General features: G+C 37.9%; 1 protein-coding gene across 1 annotated transcript in view; it reads left to right on the top strand.

Moving 5' to 3' along the window:
• BICD1 (BICD cargo adaptor 1) overlaps positions 1-26,228 on the top strand; it is an 89,592-nt gene extending 63,364 nt beyond the window's left edge. The window contains exons 8-9 of the mRNA XM_027679611.1: positions 795-985; positions 20,393-26,228. Of these exons, the coding sequence (XP_027535412.1) occupies positions 795-985; positions 20,393-20,625 (424 nt within the window). The 3' untranslated portion in view covers positions 20,626-26,228. The remainder of the gene's footprint in view (positions 1-794; positions 986-20,392) is intronic.
• Positions 26,229-27,473: the final 1,245 nt, after the last annotated feature.

Here is a 27,473-nt window from a genome sequence, read left to right as displayed (position 1 = left end):
AATATGAAATTCAAAGCCTGGCAACATGTGGTTCTGATCCACCTACTCACTGTTATTTCCTCCTCCTTAATGCAGTGTTCCGAACTATATTCTGTCAGTGTCTCAGTGCATCTTGTATGTCTTTAATATTAAGTGTGAATGTATTTTCTTTAGCAAGTTTTCCTTCAGTTTTCCTTAAAGTTTTCTGTCACGAGCATCTGAAATAAAAAAAGGATTGTGCTCTATGAGAATTTCAGTGCTTAACACAAAAGAAACTGCATTTCTTTGTTAAGCTCTGGTGCTCACTTGCTCTTTATCAGTTCCAAAATGATATGGATGTGTTCACTCAGATCAGTTTTTCTACATGGGAGCAAGCAAGCTTTTGAAGGGGAATGGCTGCCATTCATAACCTAATGCAAATATTTTTCTGTTCAAGCAGTGAGTTCTTGTCTTGTGACTGCCCTGACAAAGCTCTGTAGGTGTGGGATCTCTGTTAGAGAAGTACAGATAATCATTCCCTTTTCTCATATGCTCTAATCACAATGCAAAACCAAGAGAACATTCAGGGAACTTTGTACATGTCGACTCCAGGATGCTGATATATAACTCAACCTCATCTCCTCCTTCCCTAATGTGAACGAGTATTTCCAAGGCAGGCAAGGTGTCCTGCTCTGGAAATGACATTGGGTGGCAACACTAGTTGGTTTTTACCTGTTAAGCAAGTTAACGTGATGTTGTCATTTGTGAGGCTTTGAAAGGTAATTAAAGTAAAACTCTTTTGTTTCCATATGTATTTTTCTTGGATCTCCTGCAAGACTATTCTCACCTTCCCTTTGTGATCAGAGCCATCCCAGGACTTCAGGGACCTACCTCCAGAAATTATTAAGAGCCCCCCCTCATCCCGCCTCCACAGAATCATATCTTCTGAGGGGCCCCCCTTCCATGAGTGAATTCATCCATGGGCACCGTCTCAGCAAGGAAAAAAGGTTAACCGTGGCCATACCAGGTAAACATTTTTTCCTTGGATGCATGTGGTGCTGAGTGGTTAGCAGAGCAGGGAACCCTCCCAGCACTGCAGATGCAATCTAATTTGGGCATCTTCTTGGGGACCTGAAAAGCAAAAATGTCATCTCCTCCTACGTCACCTGTGGCAGGAGATGACATTCTGCTGGCAGCGGCCCAAACTGGTTTCAGATGCAGTGGGGAAAGTCCTGCTGTGGTATTAGGTGGGTGCAGTCCCACTGGCATCCGCAGGGGCTGCACCCTTGTGCCTGGGTGGAGCTTAGTCTGGTGGTCATGTTGGTAGTCCCCTTGGAAGACACAAACCCAACAGGACAGAGGAGTCAGATGTGTGAGGGCCAGCGAGGGAGTGACTGGCAGTGTGCAGGAGCCTATGCAGCTCACCCTGGAGCACTCAGTCAGGTTTTTCTGAAGCGTAGTGTTAAACTCACAGAAGGCTTAGTTTATATAAATTGAATCATGAAGTTTATCTTTGCAGGAAGCTTTTGCTCCTAATTTCCTGCCAAAATGTAGTATCCGCATGGAACAAGGTGAAGAAAGGAAATGCCGTTTCAAAGGTTGAGACATCTTTCTTTGCTTGACAGACAAGCTAATAATTACTTTTCTTCTGTGCCTGAGCAGAACCTTTGGCCTTTAAAGGTGCTCAGTCTTGTTTGGTTGTTAGGTTTTTTTTTCATTATTTGTTTTGAAATTTGTTATACACAAAAAAGAATAAGTAGAAAACATAGAAGCTAAACCCCTAAAGTGGTTTCTGCTCAAAAAAATGCTTATTCTGGAAAGTTGAGCAGTACCTTATAGTATGTTAAATTTCTCACCTAGTGCCATCAATATCACAGCTGCCTTTGAACCATGTAAGTAACACCCACTCCAAAGAAAAGTGTAAAACTGCAGACAGTCTAAACAAGACATTTTCCTAAGGAGTGTTGCAGAAAATAAATCAAAAGAGCTGTCTCCTGAGGAGAAAAACGTGTAAGTGGCAGGAAAGAAGCATCTTATAGAACATCACAGATGCGTGGACCACAGATTGAGAAACACTGACACAGTTTTTTTTTCCCAGTAAGAGAGGCCAAAGGATAAAGCAGCCTGAAAAGTAGAATTGTCCAGAAAATTATGTTTGCCTGGAGTCTTATCTGTCACTTTAGGTACATCTCTACATGTTCAGAGTATAAGGGTCTTGAGACAGAGTTATTGATTTATGTTATGGTTGTCCTTAGGAATCTACAACAGTCCCAGCTTTCTGAATGCATTTGTCAGAATTTTACACCATCACATGGCCTTAGGCTCAGCTTGTGAGAGTGACAGGTTCAGACCTGAGATTTTTATGAGCACTCAGATTCCAGTGTTAGCAGGGCCCATGTTAGAATGAGGTTGAAGATTAAGTAGTGAATTTTTCAGTTCTTACCAGTTTCTGGAAGATTTCTTACTGTTGTTAACAGATGAAAGGAATGATGCACCAAGTAGGATTTTTTTTGCCATCTGTCTAATTATCTGTTTCGTGAAGGAACAGTGAAGAATGTTATTCTTCTGCCTTTACAAAGAAAGTTTAAAAGCCTTGTATCAGAAGGAGTTTCTGTTCTCAGATGACTTGTGCAGTCAAGCAAGCCAGCAAGAAATGTAGCAACCCACACCTGCTTCTTCATCAGAGAGGGTGCAAAAAAGCAGCATCCAAACTCAAACACTATGGAGCAAAGTGTAGCTTGGCTTGAGGCTGAGTCCTCAGGGGTGGAGCAAGAATGAATCAAACCTACATTAAATGGAAGCATGTTTTGGTGTTTTTTCTTTAAATTTGCAAACGATTTCCTTCACACAAATATTTCAGCCATATTATGTGAGTGAATCTATGCCCTGTCCTTTCATTAGCTCTCAGTGTTGTGGGGACTGGGAGGCTGTAGCTGGGAAGGCATTTGATGGAGACCAAGAGCCAAAATAGCTGAAGTTGGCAGAGGGAGAAACCCGGCAGGCTCCCCTGCCCCATGCTCCCCATGCAGTAGCAAGCTGTGCCTGTCTTTCTTTGGCACCTTCTTCTGGACTTGGTGCTTGGCAGAAGAGATTGCCTTCACTATGCTCTGGGCCCAGCTTTGACTACTGCTAGTAAAGGGAAAGCTGGACTGCTTTTTGCTGCTTTTTTCAGAAGAAGACCAGCTGAATTGAAGATCTCTCAAGAAAGAGATTCTCATTTCCTCATCAATTTCTGTTTGATTGCCCTCACCTTTAAATCAGCGTGCATGTCTCTCTGACATCAAGCTGTGACAGCATGACTTGATCTGGGCTTTCTAATTGAACTAATAGCTCCTAAGTGCCCACAGGGGCTAAAAATACCACTCAGTCCTTTTTCAAAGTATCATGTTCCATTTCTCCTAGGTAATGGTAAGCACTTGGCTTTGCTGTGTGTTACTTTTTTGCTTCTGTTCTGCTAAGATGTATTTTTACACTTTCAAGTTTTTATTCTTCTGATAGGCAGAAGCAGCTCGTACGTGTCCAGCACAATTCTAGCCTACCTTTGCATGTGTTTGTGTTTGTTTTCATAACTACATGAAAAAGTCAGGGCATATAGAAAGCCTAATGCTTGGTTCATCAGTGTGAAACACTATGAAAAATGACCTTACCTTTGCAGTTGTGTTCAAACTCCTTGAATATACAGTCACTAGGTGCCTCTTAATATACTACTGTCCCAAATATGAAATATGATTCTCTCAACCTCTTCAAGGAAAGACCAAGCCAAAAAAGGTCTCCTGTAGTATCTGCTTTGACATCACTCTTCTCTGTCAGATATTTTTGCATGGAAATTCTGTTATTTTAGCTTAAATTTAAATCAAGATCCTTGTGTAGATGATGCACCTGAAGAAAAAGGTTTCCCAACAGGCTTATGAAATGGACAATAACCAGTGGCTGCAGCATTCTCCCTTAAACAGGGTCAACAACAAACCACCTGAGAGTCTCCTTTGTTGGAGTGCCCCCCAAACAAACTGTGGTAGATGCTTCTTTCCCTATTGTTTATGTCTGGTATTTAAAGTCCCACACAGGAAAACGCTGCAAAAAGTCAAGCATTTCATATTTTGAAGGAATTCAGATCATAATGGGCAATCCTTTTCCTTTTAGAGGATTCTCTATGGTCATATATTTCATTTTATCAAAATAGAAAAAAGGAAAGTAGCCCTAAAATGTGACACATTTCTCTCAAATTCCAAGCCCAGCTGAGGTCAGGTGTTTAGTTGACATAAGCCAGTCTAGCCCCATGGGTTTCAACAGAACTGTGCTAGTTTACTGCAATCCCAAGTTTTTGTTTCGTAGGGTTTAGATTTTATTGTTCTTCATTGTTACAAGAGCATTTCATAAAATGGCTCTTCTAAAAGCTTTAAAAATAAAAACCACTGCAAAAGTAGGTAATTTTATGGAGTTGCTCATTTCTGAAAGCACATTAAACCTGAAAGCCTGCTTGTTTTTCAGATGTCTTTCATGAGTGATTTACAGCCTGGCAGTGAATTCTCACAAGATGAGACTAATGGGGAAGACAAAGACAACTCAAGGAATGCTACATAACAGTATCACAACTGCTCAAGCACTAAACTCATCACCTATCATGCATAATTTATAGTATTTAATAGATACTCTTACTATAAAAGTATTCTAAGATTAATTTCTGCTGTAGCTCTATGCTTACAGGCAAATCAAATATGAATCACAATAGGATACAAATGACTAATGTTTGTCGGTTTGCATTCTTACCTTAAAATTTAACTTAATTTGTAAAAACTCAATCCCAAAGGAAACTCCTGTAGGGTGTCACCAAGAGCTAACTTACACAGTCTGTAGGTAGACAGTATTTTTTAAAGCTAACAAGGAAAATGAAAATACAAAATGTCAATCACCCAAGTGCTGAGGTCCTAAGAAGTCTTATAATTGAATCTTTCAGCTGGAACTCAAGGGAAATTGCTTAAGAGTTGTCTTTGCTAATTGTCACTTACACTAGAACTGGTTTAACATGTGAAGAATGGCTGAGAAACCTAGGAATGCACTGATCTGTTTGATGTAGCACAAACAAAATTTAACAGGGTCTTCTGAGTAGGGTGACCCTTAGTGTTATAAGGACTTAAGGGCTTTTAATAAGTCATGTGAGGTGTTGAGTAACCTCTCCTAGCTCAAGGGATGAGGAATACACTAATGGTATTTTAATTTTTTCTTTCTGGATTTTGAGGTTTTTCAAGGTATAGTGTGTAGGGTGTGACTTTCAGAAATATTCTGTGAAAGGTTACTCTCTGTGTAATCAGAAGCTCATGTTCCTTCTTCTGTATTTTTCTTAAAATACCGTTAAAGTGGAACTTAACATGTGGGGCAAGATTGTTGGTTTCAGCTCCTCCTTGTTTAGGTAGTGTGAAGATGCGGGAAAGCATCTTCAAAAGGAGTGAGTAGAAGCACTTGATAGGAAATGAAGCTCTCTTTACCCTCCCCTTTTGGATGCAGGGGTTGGGAAGATGACCAGGGAGGCTCAGGCTGACACCACTCTGCACAGCAGAGGCTGTCTGTAGACATGTGCCTGTGTACCTTACACCATTGGAAAGGCAGGGGGAACAAATTTTTTTATAGCATTTCATTGTGTGTTGAAAAGGGTTTAAGTCAGAGGTCTTTAGCTGTGCACTTTTTTTTTTTTTAGGAATATTTTGCCAAAAATAGTTCCAGAAGCTTTGCTTTTGAGCTTAGGTACCAATGTCAGAAAGCTCCTCACAGATTTCTAAATCTTGCTGCTACAGGCATTACTTCAGTACCACAACTTCGCTTTTTCAGGCACTTCTCAATTTTGAAACAGCAGGACTGTTAAAAATCTGCACACAGAGGAAAGCACGGCTTCCTTTAAAAATGGTTATGAAAGAAGTCCTTTGAGGAACACTAACAACTCAGAACTAAATTTTGTCAGGAGGGTGCTTTGTAGATCTTTATGATTGCTCAGGTCACCCAGTGAAGAGTTTCAAATATTTCTTACTTCTCCTTTGTGGAGGAATTTTATAGATTAATGAAGAGGAAAATCAACATGACTAGGATCTAGAGACCTCCTTCTATGCTGATTTTATCTTAAATAATTTTATTCTGAGTTCCAAACAGTGTGAGTTTTTCTATATATTAGGTGAAACAGTTTATTCTTGAAAAGCAGGATAGGTGATTAACCAAGGCACAGCTACTAAATAGGATATGGAAACATATAATATATAACTAGTCAGGCTAGTCTGCTCTGAATTGTTCACTCAGGAAAGTTTGTTTTGATTCATCCAAGCAATCCAAAGCATGAAAGTTCTTCAGAACCATTATTTTTTTAAAAAAACCCCACAACTTTATTCTGGCAATGCAAATTTATCCAAGTGCAAATTGCCCTTTGCTTCATTAGAGATCCATGGATGATTCTTCTGAATCCTTGGCTATGAGTATGTTGTATTTTACCTACTGAGAATGTACTTGCATTGATGGTGATCCTGTACCTGCAAGATGTCTCTGAGCTTGTGCAATTAGGCAGGCTACTGGCTGTTGTAAGACTCCTGCAATATTGGCCTAATCTGTCTCTTCATGGAAAATGGATTTTATATGTTTTTAGTAGGATTTTTTAAAAATCAGATGTAAGAATTTTTTTAACCCGAATATGATGCTCTTCACGAAAAGGATAACTCAGTCATTATTTACTTATTATCTATGTTCTCTTTTTTGTTCTGCATTGTCCTGTTTTCTGTGGGTTTTGTAAACATGCCATATTTGTGTATATATGTGTTCATTGTTTAATGAGCGGTATTAGTGCATATATACAGATATATGTACATATCTTCCTGCTCTCAGGGCCATGTCCTGCATTCGATATGCTCATTCAACTAAGCTTAATGAGCATTGCATATTTATGTCATTTCAAGCATGGTATGTTGTTCTTGTGGAGGCCGTTTTGAATTTGAAGAACAATGTCCTTGCCGAGGACATTAGTTGGCTGTAACTGATGAAGGATTCAGCTGGCTAAATGTACTTTTACCTCTTGGTGCCACTGTGAACAGGACCTTTTCACTCTGTGCTTTTCCTCTCTTGCATTTAGCTCTCCAATTATCACTGATGAGACCAAACCCATACATTTCATGCTGATCAATATAATTTAGCTACTTCAATATAATTTAGCTATTATTGCATGAATTCACTGCAGTCCTACAAGTTTAATTTAATTTCTACTGATGTTTTTTCACTATATGTAGAAAGCAATTCCAAAACAAAACCTATTTTTAATAGAAGTTCCTGTCTGTTTGAAAAAACATAAAAAACCCAACCAAACAAACAATGAAACAAAAAGATTGCAGTGAAATCCATGCCCTACTTTTGTATATTTTCATTAAAAGGCTATTGACATTTTTCTCTCTGTATCTAAGCTATGACATCATTGCTGGATGGAATGGTTAATATTAACATCATTTGTTGAAGTTCTCCAATAAATCTTATTAGACTTCTGGTTGTTTCTAACTAAACAGGTATGCAGGTGACACATCAGATCATTAAGGTGTGTTTCCAGATATTTGTTGTTTTCTATGAAAATTTTGGGCTTTGGAGTCCAGTCCCAGCAATTAACTAAAACAGAGATTGAAATATCTTGACAATGTTGGCAACAAAAGTCATCCATCTTTATCTTCTTTTATGACAAGGTTTAATGTGGTTTCATGACTTATTGATTTTTGCCATTAAAATGCACAGGAATATTCAATATTGGGCTTCTCTCCTCATAAAATAGGCAAAGCTGAAATGAGTCTCTGTTTAAATAGACATGCTGATATTTTAGCTCTCTAATAGAGCAGTTCCTTGGGATGTTGTGGTGTATGGAGTAAGCTCACCGCCATTCTTTAATCAAGACTAGTATCCTTGATTGTAAGTATCTCTCTGTCTGCATTTTTTAGGGATATGGAACCTTAAAATTGTAACTTATGTTGTTTCTTCCAAAGCCTACTAAAGTTACCATTCCCACTGACTTCAAATTTTGGATCAGGCCCTTCTTTCCCCATAAAATAGTGCAAGCATTTTTGGTCTGGATGATTTTGTGACCATCTGAAATGTATCCTTGATTTACGTTTCCATGGTAAATAACAAGATCAAAGTGAGATGATTTGTGTAATTTTAAGACCTTTCTTTTCCCTTTTTGAAATGTTTAAAATGTGTGTGTCTTTTAGTAAGTATTTCGTGAATCATCAGACCTTTTTAAATGTGCTTTTATGAACTGTATAAAAGAAAGGAACTGAAGATATATTTTTCTGCTTCTACCATTTCCATTTCTGCTATTTTACTAACCCATTATTTAGCTTCTCAGTAGATTTAATGAGGAATTATTTAAAGCATTCATAGAAACCATTTGAGAAATAACATAAACACATTGTGACATCGAAAATGTGAAAAAATATACAGAGCTGATAAGAAACCTCTTAATGTTCTTAGTCTTTAACTGGAGAAAAATGCATTTTGCTAATTTTATTAATGACAAGGTGTTATTTCTTTTTTAAAAGTTATTCTTAATACAAGCTACAGGAGAGGGCAAGGCTGGGATATAGCTTTATCACTGTACTTCGAGCTAGCAGACACATTAACACTGAAACATAGACTGATGGGGGAACAGATTTGGGATAATTCAAGTCTAAAAAAAAAGTAGAAATTAAGTCATGCAGAATAAATAAATCAATTGGAAAAGCACTCCATATAGTGTAGCTGTTGTATAGATGAAAGAACTCACTAGAACATAGCCAAGAGACCTGACATGTTCTGGAAAACCACTGAACCAGTGACCTACTAAACCATGTCTGTCAGTGTTGTGTGCCAGGCAGTGCATGAACTTGTTAGTGATGCTCCATGGGTTGGTTTGTGGAAATCAGCAAGATAAATAGTGTCTCCCTAAACGCCATAAGCAAATAGCAATTAAATTCCCTACCTGCTCTTACTCTTGAGAAGCATTTGACAGAAAGCCCCCTGTTACGTTAACTCTGTCTGACCTTGTCCTAAAGGTAAAGACCTGAGAGGAGGAGCAAAAGAAGGACCCGTGTAAGGAACTTGGGAGTGTAGAAACAGTGGGATATTCCTGGGCCTCCTTTGCAAGAAAAAGAATGGACACGGGGAGATGACAGGAGATGAGGATTTCAGATGCATCCTACTGCTGCTCTGTTGCCTCTTAGGGCAATATATAGATATTGGTAGATAGTGGGAGTTCAGCAGCATGCTCACGTCTTACTCTTCAAATACTTTTTGAGAAGACTAAGAAATAAATAGTGGAAGAACTGATTGTTGTTGAAACTTCTCCAAACAAAAGTAATCTGAGACACCAAGTTTTCTGAGTAGCAGGCTTAAGATGTGAAGTCACCTGGGTACTTGCAAGACTTGTCATAGGGATTTAATAGTAGATTAGCTTTACCATGAAGAAAAGCGAAACTAATATTTGGTTGATACATTTGTCTATGTCCAGTCAGTCATCCATTATTCAGTTTAATAGGAACAGAAGTAAAACTCAGACAGTGGGAAATCCCAGGTAATCTGGGTGCTGGGAAACGTGCAGGAGCTAACTTGCACCTGGTGAACTTTATTAAGCTGCCCGTGTGGAGCTGTGCCGGGACAGGGCTGGCTCTCGTGGGATGGTACAATGGCTCAGTCCTCTCGCGCTTCTAGTTTTGCTCCTAGGCCGGGACAAGCTGAGTCAATCCTGCTGTGAGTAAGCTGGGGTTAGTTAGGCCAGCTGGGCTCTGCATGGAATCCCTGTGGCTGCTCCACTATAGTCCTCTCCTTCCAGTGGCAGCCTGCAGAAACACAGAGCTGCATCCAGTTTGCATCTGACAGACTGATCAGTTGGGGCTGTGTGTAGGGCAGAGGTAATTGTGTTATATCCAGACCCAAACTGACCCTGGAAATAGGAGAAGGGAGAGGCTCTTCTAATCTTTGACCTGTACCATTGTTTGTGTCTTTTTCTGAAGGTGTCACATCTGTCCCCTCACTAGCTGTTCTTTGTGATGACCATTACCTCCTAAAGTTCCTCTTAGCCTTGAGGAAGGTCAATTTTCTTGGCATCCATTAGAAAAATGAAGATAAATTATAAATGAAACTAGCTAGTCAAAGAACTTTATAAACTTATATCCCCATCACCTCTGAATATAAACAGTTTTGGGACTTTTTTCATCTTATCAGATTGCAGCTTGAAAGCATCTCTACAAATCTCAGCAAGGAGGGCAAATATTTTAGTACCCTCTACCCCATTCTTCTTGACATCTCACATTTGTCTTTTGGTTTTGAAATTTTCCTTGTTCTTCGTCTTTGAGCAAAGAGGATTGATTTATTGTCTTTGTAGGTCTCACTCTGTTTCTACCTCTGCACAACTAGAAGACTACAGATTTGTTCTTTGCCCACTACTTTCAGCTCATGCTATTAACCACTCATTCTTTCCCATTAAATTGACACCTCAGGGAAGAAAACTATTCATTACCATATTAATGGAGACAGCTTATTTTTCAAGTACATTGCCAATACCAACTTCATAGACATGTTATCAAATTCCTCAAGCTTGATGGAGCAAGTTCAATTGACATTGGGTAGTGTAACACAAAGGTAGCTTGAGAACTTTTAACTAGGAAAGAAGGAGTTTCTGTTGGCCTGATGTGGTCCATGGGATTCTAGGGAAGGTTTGTTTTAACAGACTGAAAAAACCTCAATCTCATATTTTGTCATAAGCTTTTCATTTATCAAGAACAGATTTTTTCCCAAAGTTTTCATGTCAGAAATGCTAAATATGTAACAGTACCTGTTGATTGGTTTGGTTTCTGACTCTCAGTTTTACCCTTTCAGATAAAAGGGGGGAAAAAAGAAAGCTTTTTATTGCGGTCTTTGACAGCACTGTGTAGAGATTAATAATTTACTGAGTGACAAAATGTGCTGAAATGTTCCATTGCAGTGTGCTGGGTCCTGAGCAGGTGGGACTGAAAATGCTTGCATGTAGGTTTTTCACTGGGGACATTGCTGATGTCAACAGAAGGCATGCCCATCTCCCAGACAGTAATAACCCAGTAAAGCAGACCTGTGTTGATTAGAGTCACCCAGTTCACAGACTGAAGGGCAGAGCACACCTTGTGACACAAGGGAAATGTGTTGGGTTTGTGGCTGAGCCAAAGGGAAGCACAGGAAAATATGTTGGGGTTTTTTTTTGGTGAGATTTGCTTTCAGCACATAATTCATAGCAGCACATTCAGTGCTCATGTGAGCAGATGTAGTTTCTCTGAGCTTGGTTTTTTTTTTAATGCTCTTACATCAGGAGCTGATTAGCCCGATTAGGACTAAGCATTAGATTCCAAAGAAAAATCAGCAGTGGCTAAGCAGTGAGAGAGGAAATCTCTGAGCCCTTTACACCACCATTGCCAGCAAATGGCTAAAATGGTAAGAACTGGAAAGTCGAAGCAGGACTAATGTATAGCACAAGTCAAGCCTCAAAGCTCCAACAGATCCAGTGGTGAATGTTGTCTAATACTGCCACAGGACTCTGCAGCCTCAAGTCCTGCTGAATTCAGTGAAAACTGGCATGTGAATTTCAATGTACAATAGCTCCTCTTTGCCTTCTGTGGTTGAAATGATCACTAAAATTCATTTCTTTGTTATAAGGTTCATAGAATTGTAAAAGGACTCTAAAGGGATCAGGCAGCCCAGCTGCTGCTCCTAAGTAGTTTCTTTCCTCACAGTAAGTGAAGATGATGGAGAATTAAGATAGTCTTTATTTAACAACTTTCTTAATAATTTTTTTGTTCATAGTCTCAGAAGATACCCCAGAAAGTGTAATCTGTGTATTCCCCAAGTATCTTCTACTTAAATGACAAACTGTCCTTTCACTCTGTAGCTTGACTGGTGGTCCCTGAGATTTGAAAAATACAGGGAACAGGCTTCTTCCAATGTAATTTTAAAATTTATTTTTATTTTTCTAATAAAGTAAAGCATGTCTCTCCTACCTTGTCTTTATGGCATGTGACATTGACCACAGAATTAGTAAAGACATCTTTGAAACTTTTAGCCTTCAGCACAGTATTTCAGAAAGAAGAAAACATTGACTTGAAACAAGCAGGAGTTCCTTAGTAGAAAGAAGTCATTTTATGATTGTCATGACATTAGAGAATAACGTTATAAACCCTCCAAAATACTTAAAAGGATTAAATATAGAAGGAATAAAGTTAGCTCTGGCACAGCTACTTGAACATAAGTAGATAAGAAGCTCCTTTGAATTTGAAATGTGTCTATGTAAGCCATATGCATTCTGCTTAGCTTTTTCCTAGCATAATCCTCAAAAACTTCACTCCTGGAGGATGTAGGAGCACGATTCAATCATCTTAAGACACGTGGATCACTAGATTTGGTCCTGATGTGAGTGTGAGCCGGGATTGCATGTGAACTGCTGACGCCAGCTAGAATTGTTGTTTCATATGAAGTCAGGGGAGTCTGTTCTCACCGAAACAGTTACTATCCAGCTTGAATAATGCTGGCAGAATCTGGCTTGCTGTTCGTGCATTCTGCCAAATGTAGCAGATGAAGACGCAACATCAAATATTTGCACCATGTTTGAGATATTAGAATAGGATCAAAAATCAGGCATTTGTGTTGTTCTGGAAAAGCCTGTCAGAACAATTTCTTCTGTATTTACGAAATCTGTCCACACCTTTTCATTACACAGCATTCTATTCTTTATTCCTTTCCTCACTGACTACTGCCTTGTATGAGCTGTCAGGGATGACTTTGCTTTGGACTTCTGCAAACTAGTTTGTTTAGAATAAGACATTAATTTTTTTTACTTTTCAGTAATAATTTTCTTCCTGCAGTTAGCCTCGTCTGTCTGTTTCCCAGACACCTCTTATTTTAATTGAGCTTTGTGCTGACCTGACAGACTCTTCTATTCATGACTCAAATACTCATGCACTCTTCTGCTAAAAGATGTACTGAGGACTCTAGTGACAACCCTGGTAAATGAAAGAATGGCAGAGTATCATTTCTGCTTCCGGACGCAGTGGTGCCAGCATTAACTGCACATATTTTTCTAATGTGGATACCTGTGTACTAGAAAATAAGGCCAAACCCCTCTCCTATTTGCTGAAGTAGGAAGAAACCAGCAGTTTGGGTACACTTGCTTCCACCCACTGGAGGTCAGCACAGATCTTCTCAGGAACTAGGAAGAAGCACTCTGGGCTGATATGAAAGGGAAATGTTATGATAGTGGATGTGATGTTTGGTGTTGTTAGGAAGGTGTGTTGCTCTGCATTGTACCTGGTGTCATCTCAAGACTCCTTACAGCAAATTTATGTGCACGTTCTTCCACTTCATTGAGACAAAGAATAGAAGGGGGTTTTGGAAAACATCTACATTGTAAAGAGAAATGATTCCTTAAGTTGCAACCAATTGAAAAAACACCAGAATCAAATTCTTTCCAAGTACGTGAAGTTCCCCTTGTCTCATTTTTAAGGTTCAGAGGAAAGTAACTCCATTCCACCAAAGAGTCAGGTTGAGAATCAGATTGAAGCAGTCAGAAAGGATGATAGGTCTGCTGCAAATCCCATTGGAGGCAAAAAATAATCTCCAGTAGTTTTTCATATGGCTAGAATTTCACCCATAGATTTTAATGTTTGAGAGGACCCTGATGACTCTGTTGTCTGACAATCTGAATCACATAGACAGTGGAATGAAAGGCCAGACTGCTGTAGGGAAAATGAGCAAATCTTGAGATCTGGAAATCTCAGTAGAAACTAGTGAGCTAGAAAGCAAGATTGTCCTGTTCAACTACTTTCATGAAGCCCCACAAATATTATTGTGTTTAAAGCTGTCTTCATATTTCAAATATCACAGTAAAAACATAGCAACGAAGGATTATTTGGCTTTACTGTTATTTAATAATTTAAGAACAAGAATACAGCTTTGCAAGTGATTAATGTGGAAACTGCTTTGGCAGGGAATTGATATAATAATCTAGACAGAACAGTGAAACCGATTGTATTGAGTTCTCCCTTTTCCCCAAAAATAAAAACCAATCTCACAAGCACTGTTTAGAAGTTGTGAAGACTTTCTTATTAGCTTTTTCTCAAACATTATAATGAGATGGCATCTGTAATAGTTGTTATATGGATGTAAGTTTTTTGGATAAATTTTGAGTAGCTTTATTGACATGGTTTGTGTTAGATGTAAGAAAAACAACTTCATCACGAGCAGAAGAATGAGAAGTACAAGGTTTAAACCCAGACCCTGAATACAGCCCATTATTGCTATCTGTTTAAACAAAAATTTGCCAGTGTTAAGGGAAAGAAAGGTAAATTCTTCCACTGCTTCTTGAGAAAAAAGGAAAAAGGCAACAAACAGCCAATGTTACTGTTATCAGAAAAAAAGGTGTTTCTGTCAGATAAGGAACCAAGAACACATTCCTCACTAAATCTCTCCATCAGATGCGTAGCCTGTGTAGTACCGTTACTAACCCCTTGCTCTGTAATCTCTCTGTATATATGTCTAATTTATCAGTTTCTTGTAGATTGTCAGCAGCCTGCTGCCTCCATACCGCCACACGGCTCACAACTAGCCAGGGGGCCAGATTGCCAGACTGTCAGGTAAACTTAACTAACTCTCTTCTCTTTGCACATAGCTGCATGCACGCCTGCGACTCCCCTCCTCTTCCTCATACAAAAGCTCTTCACTACACTTTTCTAACAGCAAACTTTTAACAGCTCAAGGAACAGTGATAATTCCTGCAGTGACAATACAAACACGAACCACGGCATTCATGCACTTGCTTTCACGTAAAAATATGGAAAAAAATGCAAAGTTGGATCTTACAGCCCTCATTTGATTTTTTTATGCAGGCAGTTTCTCAATCATGCCAAAATAGTAATGATTTTATTTTTTGCTACATAATTTTTTTTTAAATGGAGGGGGCTTTAAATTTTAGGGGTAGATTCAGGCTTCCCTTTCACAAGGTGGCATTTTAAAGGCATTTGTGAGATTTTAGCAGACACTTCTAAGAAAGTTCTCCCTGACTTGGAAACTCAGACCCAATGCAGTCAGTTTTTAATCTTGTTTTTAAAAGTAAACGCCTGGTGTCCTTGCTCATAGGTGGTGCAAAGGCCAAATCATGCTTCTCAGACGGCTGAGTTAATCAAGGCACAAAACCAAACCTAAGCAAAAAGAGATACAATGATTTTCTTTATCAGTTCATGGTACACTCTGTGCATATATTTCCTTATGCTGATGCTGTCATTTGAAGTAGGTTACGTTAATTTTAGACCTTAGTCTGAACTGTAGTGACCAAGTTGGTAAATAGCCAAACGTATAATGAAACTATTTCCCACACAGTGCTACACTAAACTTCCTGTGGGGAATTCTGCCATGGTGCCCACTGAGGAAGGGGTGTGGTACAGCTTTCAGACCACATATCAATCACAGGGGGTCTCTTGGTGGCCTTAAACACCTGCTTCATTAGTGCCTCTCTTTTAAAGCCTACAAAGTGGAAATATTATTATCTTCCTTACTATATGAAAATTTTACTGAGAAGGTAGGGTAAGCTCATTATAACTGATAAGTATCATTTACTGATTTGCATTTTGGAGTTTTACAGCACATTGAAAAAAAGTTATAAGTTACATTTAAAATCCTTAAAATGCCTGTGAAGTGATGTCTGCTGTATTTTAGATGGTACAGCAAATTGAGGTTATCATTAGATGCTCTGGATACATAGAAGCTTAATGTCAACAAGCCTTATTTTAACCCTAAATTTTAACCCTTATTTTAACACTAAATTCTACTCTGTTCTTTCCAGAGCTATTCTCCTTCTGAAGAATATGCTCTACTACTAATGTTAATATCTCTTTAAATGTAAACAAACAATTGCTTCTGCAATTTTAAAAATTCTTCTCAGAATGGAAGACCTACCTGGTTTGCTACTGACATACATTTGTCTACAAGCCTTAACTTCTGATAATTTAAAATTTAAAATTTTAAAAAACTTCAGATCAGTCATCCTAGAAACAACGTACCTGTATACTCAGCTGAAAAATTGACTGTCAAGTGGCTGTGGTTTACTAGACTGGTATTCTTCAGGTAAGGTGAAAACAACACACTATTTTTGGTATATTCACTTTGTTGCCTTGCTTGCCTCAACCACAGAGCTGCCCAGCTTTGTAAAGCAGTGAAGCATAACAAGAGATTAAAAGCAAGCCAGCATGATGGCATAAATTGTTGAGTTCTTTAAATAAAGATTTATTTATTTATTTAAATAAATTTGAAATATAAAATAAAATTTGAAGTTGTTTAAAGAACCAGTTAGACTTACTGAGGTTCAGCTTTTCTAAATGCATCAGAGAAGGAAGATAGGAGCTTGTCCTGCCTTCCTCATCCTCTGACAACCTGTGCAGGTGTGGTGCATGCTTTCAATCACAAAGTGATACCAAGAGGCAAATGAAAGCTCTGCCCAGCCCTGAAGTCATGTATTTTAAGAGAGGGGTATGTTTGTTTTTAAAGTCTCTGACACAATCCTTGAGGTAATGTGACCCCTCAGTGGCATTTCAGTCAGGACTGAACAAGAGCTTGTTAAAAGTTGTGATTCACACAGATGTTTTCCACATCCTGCAGTGTCTAATCATGATCAAACTAGTTAATATGCCTGGCCATAACACAGGTAGATTCACAGAGTATTCCCTCATCCATTATCTATACTGATTTGCAAGTGGGACTCGTATAACTCTGGAATTTTTAGTAGTTGTGATTCCAGTACATAGGCTTTGGTAGGTCTCACTAGATAAGCTGTACACAGTTTCAAGTTGAATGAAGCCAAAACTTTAGACCCAAGTTATCTATTAGTAAAAAGAAAAAAAACCAACTAAAACCAAAATGAAACCAAACCCAAAACCAAAACAAACAATCTCCTGATACTTCAAATGAAATTAATATTACACATTTAATAAGAAATAATGCTTTTCTTTATAAAAAATAGGAAATAAATTTTAAATAATGTAAAATGTTACTGGTTGCATTCTGAAAATATTACTGGTCTGTTTATACTTTCCATTGCTGATTATTTTTCCGTTACAATCAATGCCAGACAATATTGCATGTGAATGGCATTGTTAAGACAGAGAACAGCGTACTCACAAACACTGAAGTGCTTTGCACACTATTTTCCAATTGATTTTAGAAATACGTGATTAGCATTTTGAGTGCCACGGGAAAAAAAGAGCTGCCCAAAACCATACAATAATACTGACACAAAAAAAAGCGACACAGACTTTCTTCATCGATTGAATGAATAGATCCCCAAATGATACCAGCCTATATAGAGATGTTTACAAAAATGTCTGTTAAAACCTAATGTTTTAAAAGCTGCACATATCCCATGGGAGGGATGTAACAATGTTCTTCCTTATTCTCAGTTAATAGTCAACAGCTTCAGGTTCTTCCATGTCTCTCTATTGCTTTGTGTTATTAATCTTACCTGCCATCCTCTACTGCCTGCAACTGTCAATGTGCCTGATAGCTTAGCTCCAGGACCTGCTGCCACGAGCACCTATCCTGCTTGAAAAGCACACTGAATGCCATATTTCTGATGTATTTTTGGTTTAAATACTGCTACAGCAATCTGCGTTAATGAACTGGATGTATTATGTTTCTGAAGAGAGCATCGTATAACTGTAGAGTTATAGGAAAAGATTTAAATCTACTGGGACTAGAAGTGACATGGTTATATATGTTGCTATAAAGGTGTCTGATAGCCTTGTAATTTTTTTTCTCTTCCTAATTCACCTAATATTTATTATTGGTTGAAAAGGAGATAGTGAGACAGAGTTTTCTCTTTCTTCTGTGCATAGAAGTGTGCTTGTATTTCAAAGTAAGAAGCAATGAAGAATTACCATGAAGAGAAAATTAATATAATTCTAAGGACAGTGCTTAGAATTGCTAATCTGAGCATAGCCTGGGATAGTTTGTATTACAGTGTTTACAGTCAGGGCTGACTTTGTACTGAAGGTCATGCCATATTATTATGGTTGTGTATATTTGTGTAGAGGAGAATCTTATGTGTCTCAAAAGATCCTCTTTCAGGCCATTGCTGTACATAAGTAGTTGTAACTATGGCCATTTCCTCACCAGTCCTCTCCCTCAGAGCACAAATGTCTTTTGTTGCTTATTTTTAAAGCTGGGAAGGAAGCCCCAAAAGACAAACACATGTCTGCTAACGAACAAGGAATGTGTGTGTTGAGTTTCTGTTCCTTTCTGGCAATTATAGGAGACCTGTTAAAAAAGAAATGGGGCAGCAAGGGAGGTGAGTAAGGCAGTCCTTGTAGGGTCACATGACTACCTCCTTTTTTTTCCCCCGCAAATGTGATGTTAAAGTTGTAATTCACTTTTGTATCTCTGAAGGACTTAAGAGTAGTGCTTCTCCTAAGCCTATCTTGAGAACTTAGGAGGTGCTGAAACCAGGAGCTGGCTCTTGATAAGTGGATGAGTTTGAGAGCAAATACAGACCTTTTGGGTCCATCTGCAGTCACTCCTGAAACACTTGTTTGTGTGGAGTAGGCAAAAATCTCAGTCAGATCTCTCTTTAGATGCTGTATCTGCATCTGCAGGTGGCAGAATATGGGAGGAGAAAGGGATAGTTATAGCCATGGAAATAATTACTTAGCGAGTACAGGTTTAATGTCTTCTCAGTGTTTGATTAAACAAGTCCAACTACTAAACTTCAAGAAAATATTTTAGGTTAAATATTTATGCCTAGGTGCTTAGAGTTAGACTAAATCAATATATAAACTGAGGCATCTTAGTCCATGACACTACACACTTTGAGGCTGAACTACTCAGGCAGCTGAGCATAAAACAAAACTTGTGAGGTCCTGAACTTGTATAACACTCTCACCAGCCGTTTTACAATTGGGAAACTTCAGGAGCATTAATGTGAAACAGAATCAAATTAAGACACGCAACTCTGTGATCTTCAAATAAGCTCAGAGGTGCAAGGACTGTAGCTCCTGCTGAATTGTAATACCTGTGGATTTGTAGTCATACCCTCCTAGGCTTCTCGAATCTGAAAATGTGGACATTGCCATCAACTTAATGATGATGGCACACACTTCTTTCTGTCTTCAGTCAAACACAGTGTCATTTCTTTGTTTCTTAAAGTAAATGCTATATGCGGAACTAAAGACATTTTCAGTACCACTGGCATTTCCAGTGGCAGGTTTTCAAATACCTCTGGCATTTCAAATTGATTCATTTCCAGCAATGGACTAATTGCATTCCTTCAGCCAGTGCTCCAATAGTCTGTGCTGCAGAGATAATATGTAAAAGCATAAAAGAATTGTTTCTAAAGAAGGAACACAGAAAAGGCAAATTCTCTTGAAGACAGAGACATAAATGATTGTGCTTTATCGTATATCACACTGTTGAGCTTGGAATAACTTCAAGACTGTAGAACATTTGAAGCATTAAGGAAAAAAAATCTTCCTAGACACATTAAAGATCTGAGTTTTGTGGCATTGTTTTTCTTCTCTTTATAAACTACATTTACTTGCATTTTGTTCTGGTATCTTGTTTTGCTGCTTTGGAACTCTGCACCAAGAAGTGGGGTGTGTTTGTGTTAGCTGCCCCTCATCTTGGCTGCTACTCCAGCCCCACCTGGTTTGCTGAAAGCTGGTTCAGACCTCTCTACACAATGTGACAGCGAATGCTACAAATGCACATTTAGAGGTTTATCAGTGAATGCTGTTATCAGACAAATTGTACATGAAAAACAGTCAAATGACAGAAGTATATGACAGAATAAAGAGAATCCCAACAGCACAAAACTCAAAACTAAACATAAAAAAATCCCCACCCTTTGGGAGTGCTAATTACAAAATATGTAATGCTTGTGTTGCCTGATGAAGAAGGTTACACTGTGTTTTTACAGATGTACTAGTAAGTAGGTCCCATTCAGTAAGAGATCACGTTTTCACAAAGTTATGAAACCTGATTTCCATCCTGGCATTGTCCTTCATTTCAAACAATCAATCAGCTGCATATAGAAAATCTTTAATACTCACATAAAGATGGCACCTGCATCTTGTCCTTCAAAATTGCTCTCCCATTTCACACATGCATTCTTTTCTCCACACAGCGTTTCTCATCAGAGCATGCAAACAGCATTTGTGTACAGGAACTCGCAAGTGTGATATCTGGACCACTTCACATCTGCATCCAGGTGTCACTGAATGCATGCACACTGAGGATTTTCTTTATGTGTACTGTGTGTCTGAGGATACGGATTTAGAGATGAGGCTTCATCCCCTTCTAAAGTTCATTTCCAGCCCTGTACTATTTACGTGGATGTAAAACGTTTGCCATGTATTTTAAGCACTTTTTCTCTTTTCTTTTTAATTTTCAGTCCTAATGCTCTTCCAGAAGAGCAGCCACATTCCAGCTCTCAGTGTGCCCCTCTCAACTGTCTCTCTAAGCCTCCTCCTTAGCCCTAATCTTCATATGCAACATAAGAGAAAATGCAAACAGAGTGGAGTTCGTGCAACAAAAGTTGGGGTTGTTCCCAGCAAGCAGGTGGACAATCCTGCCTTGTTGCTGCATTGGCAAGTCTGGATTCATATCCCCTGCTCTGGCAACTGAGGGAAGGTTGAGAAGAAGAACACAAAGCACAGAGCCCAACCTATCAAGAAGACTTTTTATGGTTCCTCTGATTGTACTCAAACTGTGCTATCACAACTGAAGTGTAGTGAAATTTAACATCTCAACAAAAATGTTCCTCCCAGCTGCTTGGCTTTACCTCTGAAATCATGAGAGACTTAAGCCAATGTTAAAAAAAATATGTTACAAAAATCCTACCCTCACATACTCCAAGTTCAGCCATAGGAACCAGTTCAAATTTCCTTTTGTCTTCAAGGGTGTGATATTTATTTCTTATTTTATTTGCACCAGAATTTTGTGTTTATAAAATACAGTCTTCTTTTTTTTTTTTTGTGAGAGTTGTATTTAACTGATTTTATTTTTTAAAACCAAGCAGAAATAGCTTCAGTGAAGAATGACTGTGTTAATATTAAAAAGAGGCTTGTTGCATTGGCCAGCATATGGCCAATTTTTATTGCACAAAAATGTTGGAAATGGGTTGAATTGAAATGTTAACAATGACTGTATATTTTGCTGCTGCACTGATATTGTTTATGCACTTGTTTTTTTAATTCCTATTACACTAGCTTCTGGTTTTGTTCTAGCTCTTCACTGAAAGATAATTATTAAGCCTAAGAAGGAGATGAAAGGATAATGTATTGATTTGTTTTCAGTTGTTTGCTTGCATTGTAATTATATTTTTTGCATTTCAGACAAGTAGATGAATTGGTGCTGTTTTCTGGGATTACTTTCTATTTGGTATCTGAGAAAGAAAATCTAAAACAAGTAAAATGCTGTGTGCTAATTAAAAACATTCTTTCCTCCCACTCCCATATTCAGGATCCTAGCTCGAGGCCTTACCAGGGAAGGCTTAGTATGAATGGTGAAGTCATATGCATTTCGTGTGAAGTATTCTGTGGTGAAAGAACTCATGCAGGTAGGGTTAAAGGTGTGGGTCAAAGTTAGTAGGACTTTACTGTAGTGCATTTTTTCCTTGCCAAAAATCAACAGACACAGAACCTTAGCTCATGTCAGTTTATGACAAATACTCAGGTGATCTACACTACGCAGACTTTATCGCAACAGTGCACAGTGTTCCTAGTTAAAGATTCTTTCCTGTAAAAGCTGAGTAAGCCTGTTCTTTTCTTAAAAGCAGTGGGTTTCAGAACAAAATCAAGGATAGAGGAATTTATTTTGCACAGTACCTGGCAGCAAGGCAAGCGGCTAAATAAGGGGTTGTGTTTCAGCATCTCTGGGCTTCCCGTCCGGTTATCAGCTAGAAAAACAAGTCTGCAGCACTGCCTACCTGCCTACTTGTTGGTAACTAGCAGGCTCCTTGTTTTGTCAGGTGGCCTTAATTTATTTACAGAAGAAAGGCTTAGATACTTCCACATGTCTTTATTCCTTCTCTGCAGCACACGTACGACCTACAAGTGGGAAACACAGTACAGCCTGAGGTATAGAGCAGCTGGGGAAAAAAACAATTGCTGCAGGTGTGGTTGGAACAACTCTTTCAAATTCTGCCTGGAGCTGAGAAAATGAAGTCAGTTTTTTAGTAACAGTGCTTACCAAATGTTACAATACACAAAACATCAGCAGAGGAGAGAATCGGTGACCACTCAGTGTGCCTAACAAATCATTATTACCATAGTACCAGTAATGAAGGTGCTGTAAATAGAAATATTCTATGTCATCAACGTCTGTCGTGTAACCTTGGCAAAGCAGCTGAGCTATTGTAACAAAACATCCAGAGGTAGAGAAAACAGGAACAAACTGATATCCAGTTCTGATCAGATCAAACAGACAACACTCAACAGTGTTTCGACTTTGGTTTCCATGCGGTTCGCATGATTCTCCTCATAGATGTTTACATCACTATTTAGCATCATTCTTAAACTGTTGTCTTGTCATAGAAAAGTCAAGTGAAACCTTGTTCAGCTCTATCATAATGTCTGAGACTGAGATTAGCTGCTATTTTGATTGCTATTTTTAAAAAACCCAATATTTTGTCTGAGGCAAATTCAGCCTTCAAAAAGCATCTTCAGATTCCTGACCCTGTTTGCCTGGTGTAAGAATATCATGCAGTGGTCATGTCTGCATCCAACAGAGACAGCTACTGTATATTGTTAAAAAGAAAAGGAATTTTCCTAGCACTTTGAATACAGTTACCACAGACTGCACTTGGAATAGTTTTTCCTACTTTCATATCCAAATCAATTTTCCCTCCATTTTAGTTAAGCAGAAATTCAGTGAAATACATTTCCTTTCTATACAGATACAAATTTATTGGGAAAAAATGTTGTATCTGGACAGTTTAGAAACATATTTTTATCCAGTTGTGATTTGCAGAGCAACTTTGGGAAATCAAAACATTGTAGTGGCATGTCCATGTGGATCAAGGGTTGTGAAACAGCATCCAGTGCTATAGAAGTTGTGGCCCCGTTTTATAGAACTAATAAATTTTTTATTATCTTAAGTTTTAAATTCTTAATTTCTAAGTTTTCGATTTACATTTTTTTATATGTAGCAAAACTTAAGTGTTGGAAGTGTAAGATAACTAGAAAAAAGCCAACTTAAATGTACAAGTGGTTGTAGTTATTGCATTGTAAGTTATAAAACTATATAGGTCCCTGGGACAACTTTTGTCAGTTAATCCATACAAAATAAAATACATGCCTTGAACTTAAGATGATAAACTATTCTTTGTTACATGTTGATTGATGACATAAAACTTTGTGAGAGATTTTGTAGGAAATATTTACATGCAGACAAAACCAGAAACAAAAACCTGGGATTTCTAAGGGTTGCAAAATACTATATTTTGCCCATTTAAAGTGAATTTATGTTGTGTTGATATCTATTCTGCTTTTTAAAGATTAAGAAAAATTATACATATATTTTTAATGGTTGAATATACTCAGAAGCACTGCAATGTGTCATACTCAGTAAGGAAGCAATTCAAATCCTGCTCTGACTTTTGTGTCTGAAATGCAGCTTTTGTTCTCTATGATGGCCTTGAAATTTCTTTGGATTTGAAATAGCTACTCAAAATAGGGTTATTTAGGTCAAAATAGGGGCATTTTGGTTTGATTTTTTTTTCGGCTGTAGTGAAAAAATATTCCTTGTTCAGTGAAATGATCTGCTCCTGGAAATCAAGTTTATAGTAAATGTGTGGGGAAAAAACAAAAAAAAAGAAAAAAAAATCAAATATAAAGGCAGAAAAAGATGAAGAAATAAATTGTAAAATGTAATAGTATGGAAAATATATTTTCTATCAGTCAGAAGCTACCTGGAGGTTTTACAGAAAGAGGACATATTACCATTTTTTTATGCTAATCGTATAGAATTTTCTGCCTTCTAGAGGGAGGCAATAGTGATATTCTTTCTGATTGATCTGATTGACAGGTTGGCTTCTCTGTGCTTTCTCTATCCACATTTTCCACAGTAAATTAATGTAACCATAGTTATACAGTAGAGTTCGTAGAATGAAACTGTAATTAACGCTGCAAGTTTTAATGCCAAGATGGTTTTCAGTTTATTTTTTATTTAAAAAAAAATTATAACGTTGTTTAAGCCATTTGCCATATTGATGTGTGTACATAAAGGAGATTATGTTATGAAATATAACCTCACTCATGAAATATGACCTCACCTATGAAGGCTGCTCACGATAGTTATGTTGGAAATACTTAAGTAAACTGTTAGTAAAATCTGACCCAGTCCTTGTCGCATTGGGAACAACACCCAGAGTCCAGGCCCTTATTTTGATACCGACCTTATTGTTCAATCATGCAATGCCAAAGTCAGTAGTTGTGCTACCAATTCCGCTATAGTTGGATTGATGATGATCATCATCATAAGGTACAGATTACATCAGCCTTTCTGAGGTCTGTTCCTTTCTTTGGCAGAAGATGCGTATCCATTGAGGTTACAGTAAATTTCTTTCTTTTGTACTTCAGAAATGTTCATTTGAGAATGGCAGGCGCTGATGTTTTACCTTTGAAGTAAGATAATTGCTATAGTTACCTCTTTAGAAATTCCAGTCATCACTTCTCTTCAGTTTTCCTTTGCTGTGTGTGCAGTGAGTCTGAAAAGGATATATACTATTCAGACTTTTTTAGCCATTAAGGGGTTTTTTTAGTATAATTAAGCATCCTGTGGAAAAAGAAATAAAAAAGCAATTGCCTTTTGCCGTCAGGCACAAATGCATCAAAATATGCAATGTAAAATGTGTGCATGAGATTGTTAACATCGTGTAGCTTCTCCCTATCCTTAACTAAGCTAGAAAATTCTTATTTCTTGTGTGATATGCTTATTCCTCTTGCTAGAAGGGCAAGAGAACTATACAGAGAGTCTGTATCTTTCACTTGGAGGCGCACGGCTTAAATCCTTATTGGTTTTTAATCTGTTTCCTGCGGAGTTCTTGAAAATCCCCTTTGTGAAATGTAATGGCAACCAAGTGACAAACTGACAAAAAGTAAAGGAAAAATCCTACATTTCGTGGCTGGAGTTGATGTGCAGGCAGACTCTGGGTGATAGAGCCTTGTGTTTCAAAAATGTCTCTCTACGAAGCTCTGTATTTGTTTTGATTATTATGATCTGCTGTAAAAGAAAGGGTGGATAAGAGTATGTTTTTTCTCACGTTAGTATTCTGAGTTTTTATTATGTGGTTACTTGATTTCAGAAATATGTTGGAAATCAATAAACAGAAGAATTTGATAAAAGTTTCAAGTAGACTGGCTTACTAGCCGAGTTGTTATTTTATCAGCTATGAACAAGAAATAAGAGTAATCTAGCTTATTTTATTATTATTTCTTCTGTTCACAGATATGGCTATGTGTGCTATGCCAGTGGATAAATTAAGTCCATTTTATTAGTTATTGCCCTGTTTATTATCAGCCCTGTGGTTTGACTGTTAAAGGGTTAATTAACTTGATCCTTTGTAAACAATTAAAAAAAAAAAAGAAAACTGATGTTTTGTGACTTTTGTAATCTATTGAATGTTTCCATTTGCATGATGTTCTGTATCTAATGAACCATACAGATTGCTGTGTTCCTTTCAAAAGAGTTTTAACATTGGTGGAGTTTGTGACAAACACAAATTTGTATACTGTATGTTTACTGCTGTAATAACTCAGCTACTCCTATGTTGAATTGACATTATGTTGTCCTGCCTTCTTGGGGTTAAATGATGAAGTGTTTCTAGGTGGTGAAGAAAATATAAAAGTATATATGTTCATTTGCTAAAGACTGAGTATTGGAAACTCTTCTTGTTGTTACTTTATGCTAAAAGCAAAAAAAGTTAAATAATTCTTGTTTCCAAAAGTGCATCATTTGTTTTTAAAATTGAAGTAATTCCCATGTTAACTCTTCCTTGTCCTTGTAGACAATCCTAGATTAATGCCTTGTGAGGGATTCATAAAGTCTGTGCTTGTACATGTGTAATATGATCATGCAGTCAAATGGTTGGGAAAAACACTCTAGTGATGAAGAAAATAATTAAAAGAAGCTGATATACTGATTCTTACATCTTTATGTTCCAATTAAAATTACAGTGTAATGCATAACTGTTCCAGTGAATAAACTGGCCATTTTTGTTCATTTAACACCATTCTGTCTGGTCTACTTCTATTTACAGCAGTTTGCAGTGCTTAGACTTGGCTTAGACTTTCACAATCATTTAGCTTTTAAAGATCATTAATTGTAAGTCTAAAAGGCATCAGACAGGAAATTAAGAATGGAAGTCAACATTAAAGGAAAAGGGATTAAAAATTAAAGCAAAGATGCTTCCTCTGTTTTCTGAGTTGGAGGAAGATACTAAAATACTGTTTACCCATATAATGTTTCCAACAAATTTCAGTCATCTCTGAAATGCTGCAACATCTGCATAAAGTTTCAGTAGAAGAATGCTTTGTAAGATGCAAATCTCCACCCTCAGGGTATGTGGAAGCAAAGGAAGAGCTGAAGTTGGCATAAAATTGGCTTGGGAGTGCTGTGTGCAGGGTACCATACCTACTTTTTTACAGTAAGAAACATCCTTTACCATGTTCTGAATGCAAGGAGGTGAAAATCCCTCCACACTGATCCAGGAGCTCAGCCCTGGCAGGAGGGTGGCTGCTGTTTGCAGGGTCTCTGAGGGTCTCTGAAAATGTCCAGCTTTCAGAAATCGGTCAGGAAGAGCCTGGAGGAATGATTACACCTCCAGGCCTTCTGTGGTGTTTGACTCAATGGGAACTATTGGAGGGCTGGGTTTGTTTTTGGCTGGCTGGAGAGGTGCATTGGATAGCAACATGATTTGTGCATGGTGACAGAAGTGGGGTTCAAGAGCTGTTGCTTGTCTAAGTTCTCTCCACTTCTCTTTTTTCTTCCTTTTTCTCATCCAACTGGGGGAGGTCTCACACGTTATCTGTGCTCATTGCAGAAGTGCCTTTGGCAACACTCTTCCATGATCATTTTAGCAGGAGTGTGACTGCTCTGGATAGAATGTTCTTACACTGGGTGTTCCTCTCCTTCAATTTTAAATTAAAAGAGTTTCTTTTAAGAGTTAAGGAGAAAAAAAAAGAAGGGGAAAGCAGGCTTTTCTTAGTGTATTTGTTCTGAAATCAGTTTCACAGAGGGTTTCTCCTTATGTGAACATTCTTATTTCAGAGCTGATTTGAAAAAATTCAAACCCATATTGCTCCTTCCCCTTCCTCTGTATCATCCTTTCAGCTGGTCCTGTGCAACACTCTGAGAGGCAATGGTAGGAGTAGTCTGGGTTAAAAAAAAACAACAAACAACCAATCAAACAGAAAACAAACACTAAAACCAATCAACCAAACAACAACCAAAACAAACAAACACAAACACCA

The sequence above is a fragment of the Neopelma chrysocephalum genome, unplaced genomic scaffold, assembly GCF_003984885.1.
Source record: "Neopelma chrysocephalum unplaced genomic scaffold, ASM398488v2 Primary Assembly neopelma1_59, whole genome shotgun sequence".
Lineage (NCBI taxonomy): Eukaryota > Metazoa > Chordata > Aves > Passeriformes > Pipridae > Neopelma > Neopelma chrysocephalum.
Note: the sequence above shows the minus strand (reverse complement) of the source record. Positions and strands in the feature narration are given on the sequence as shown.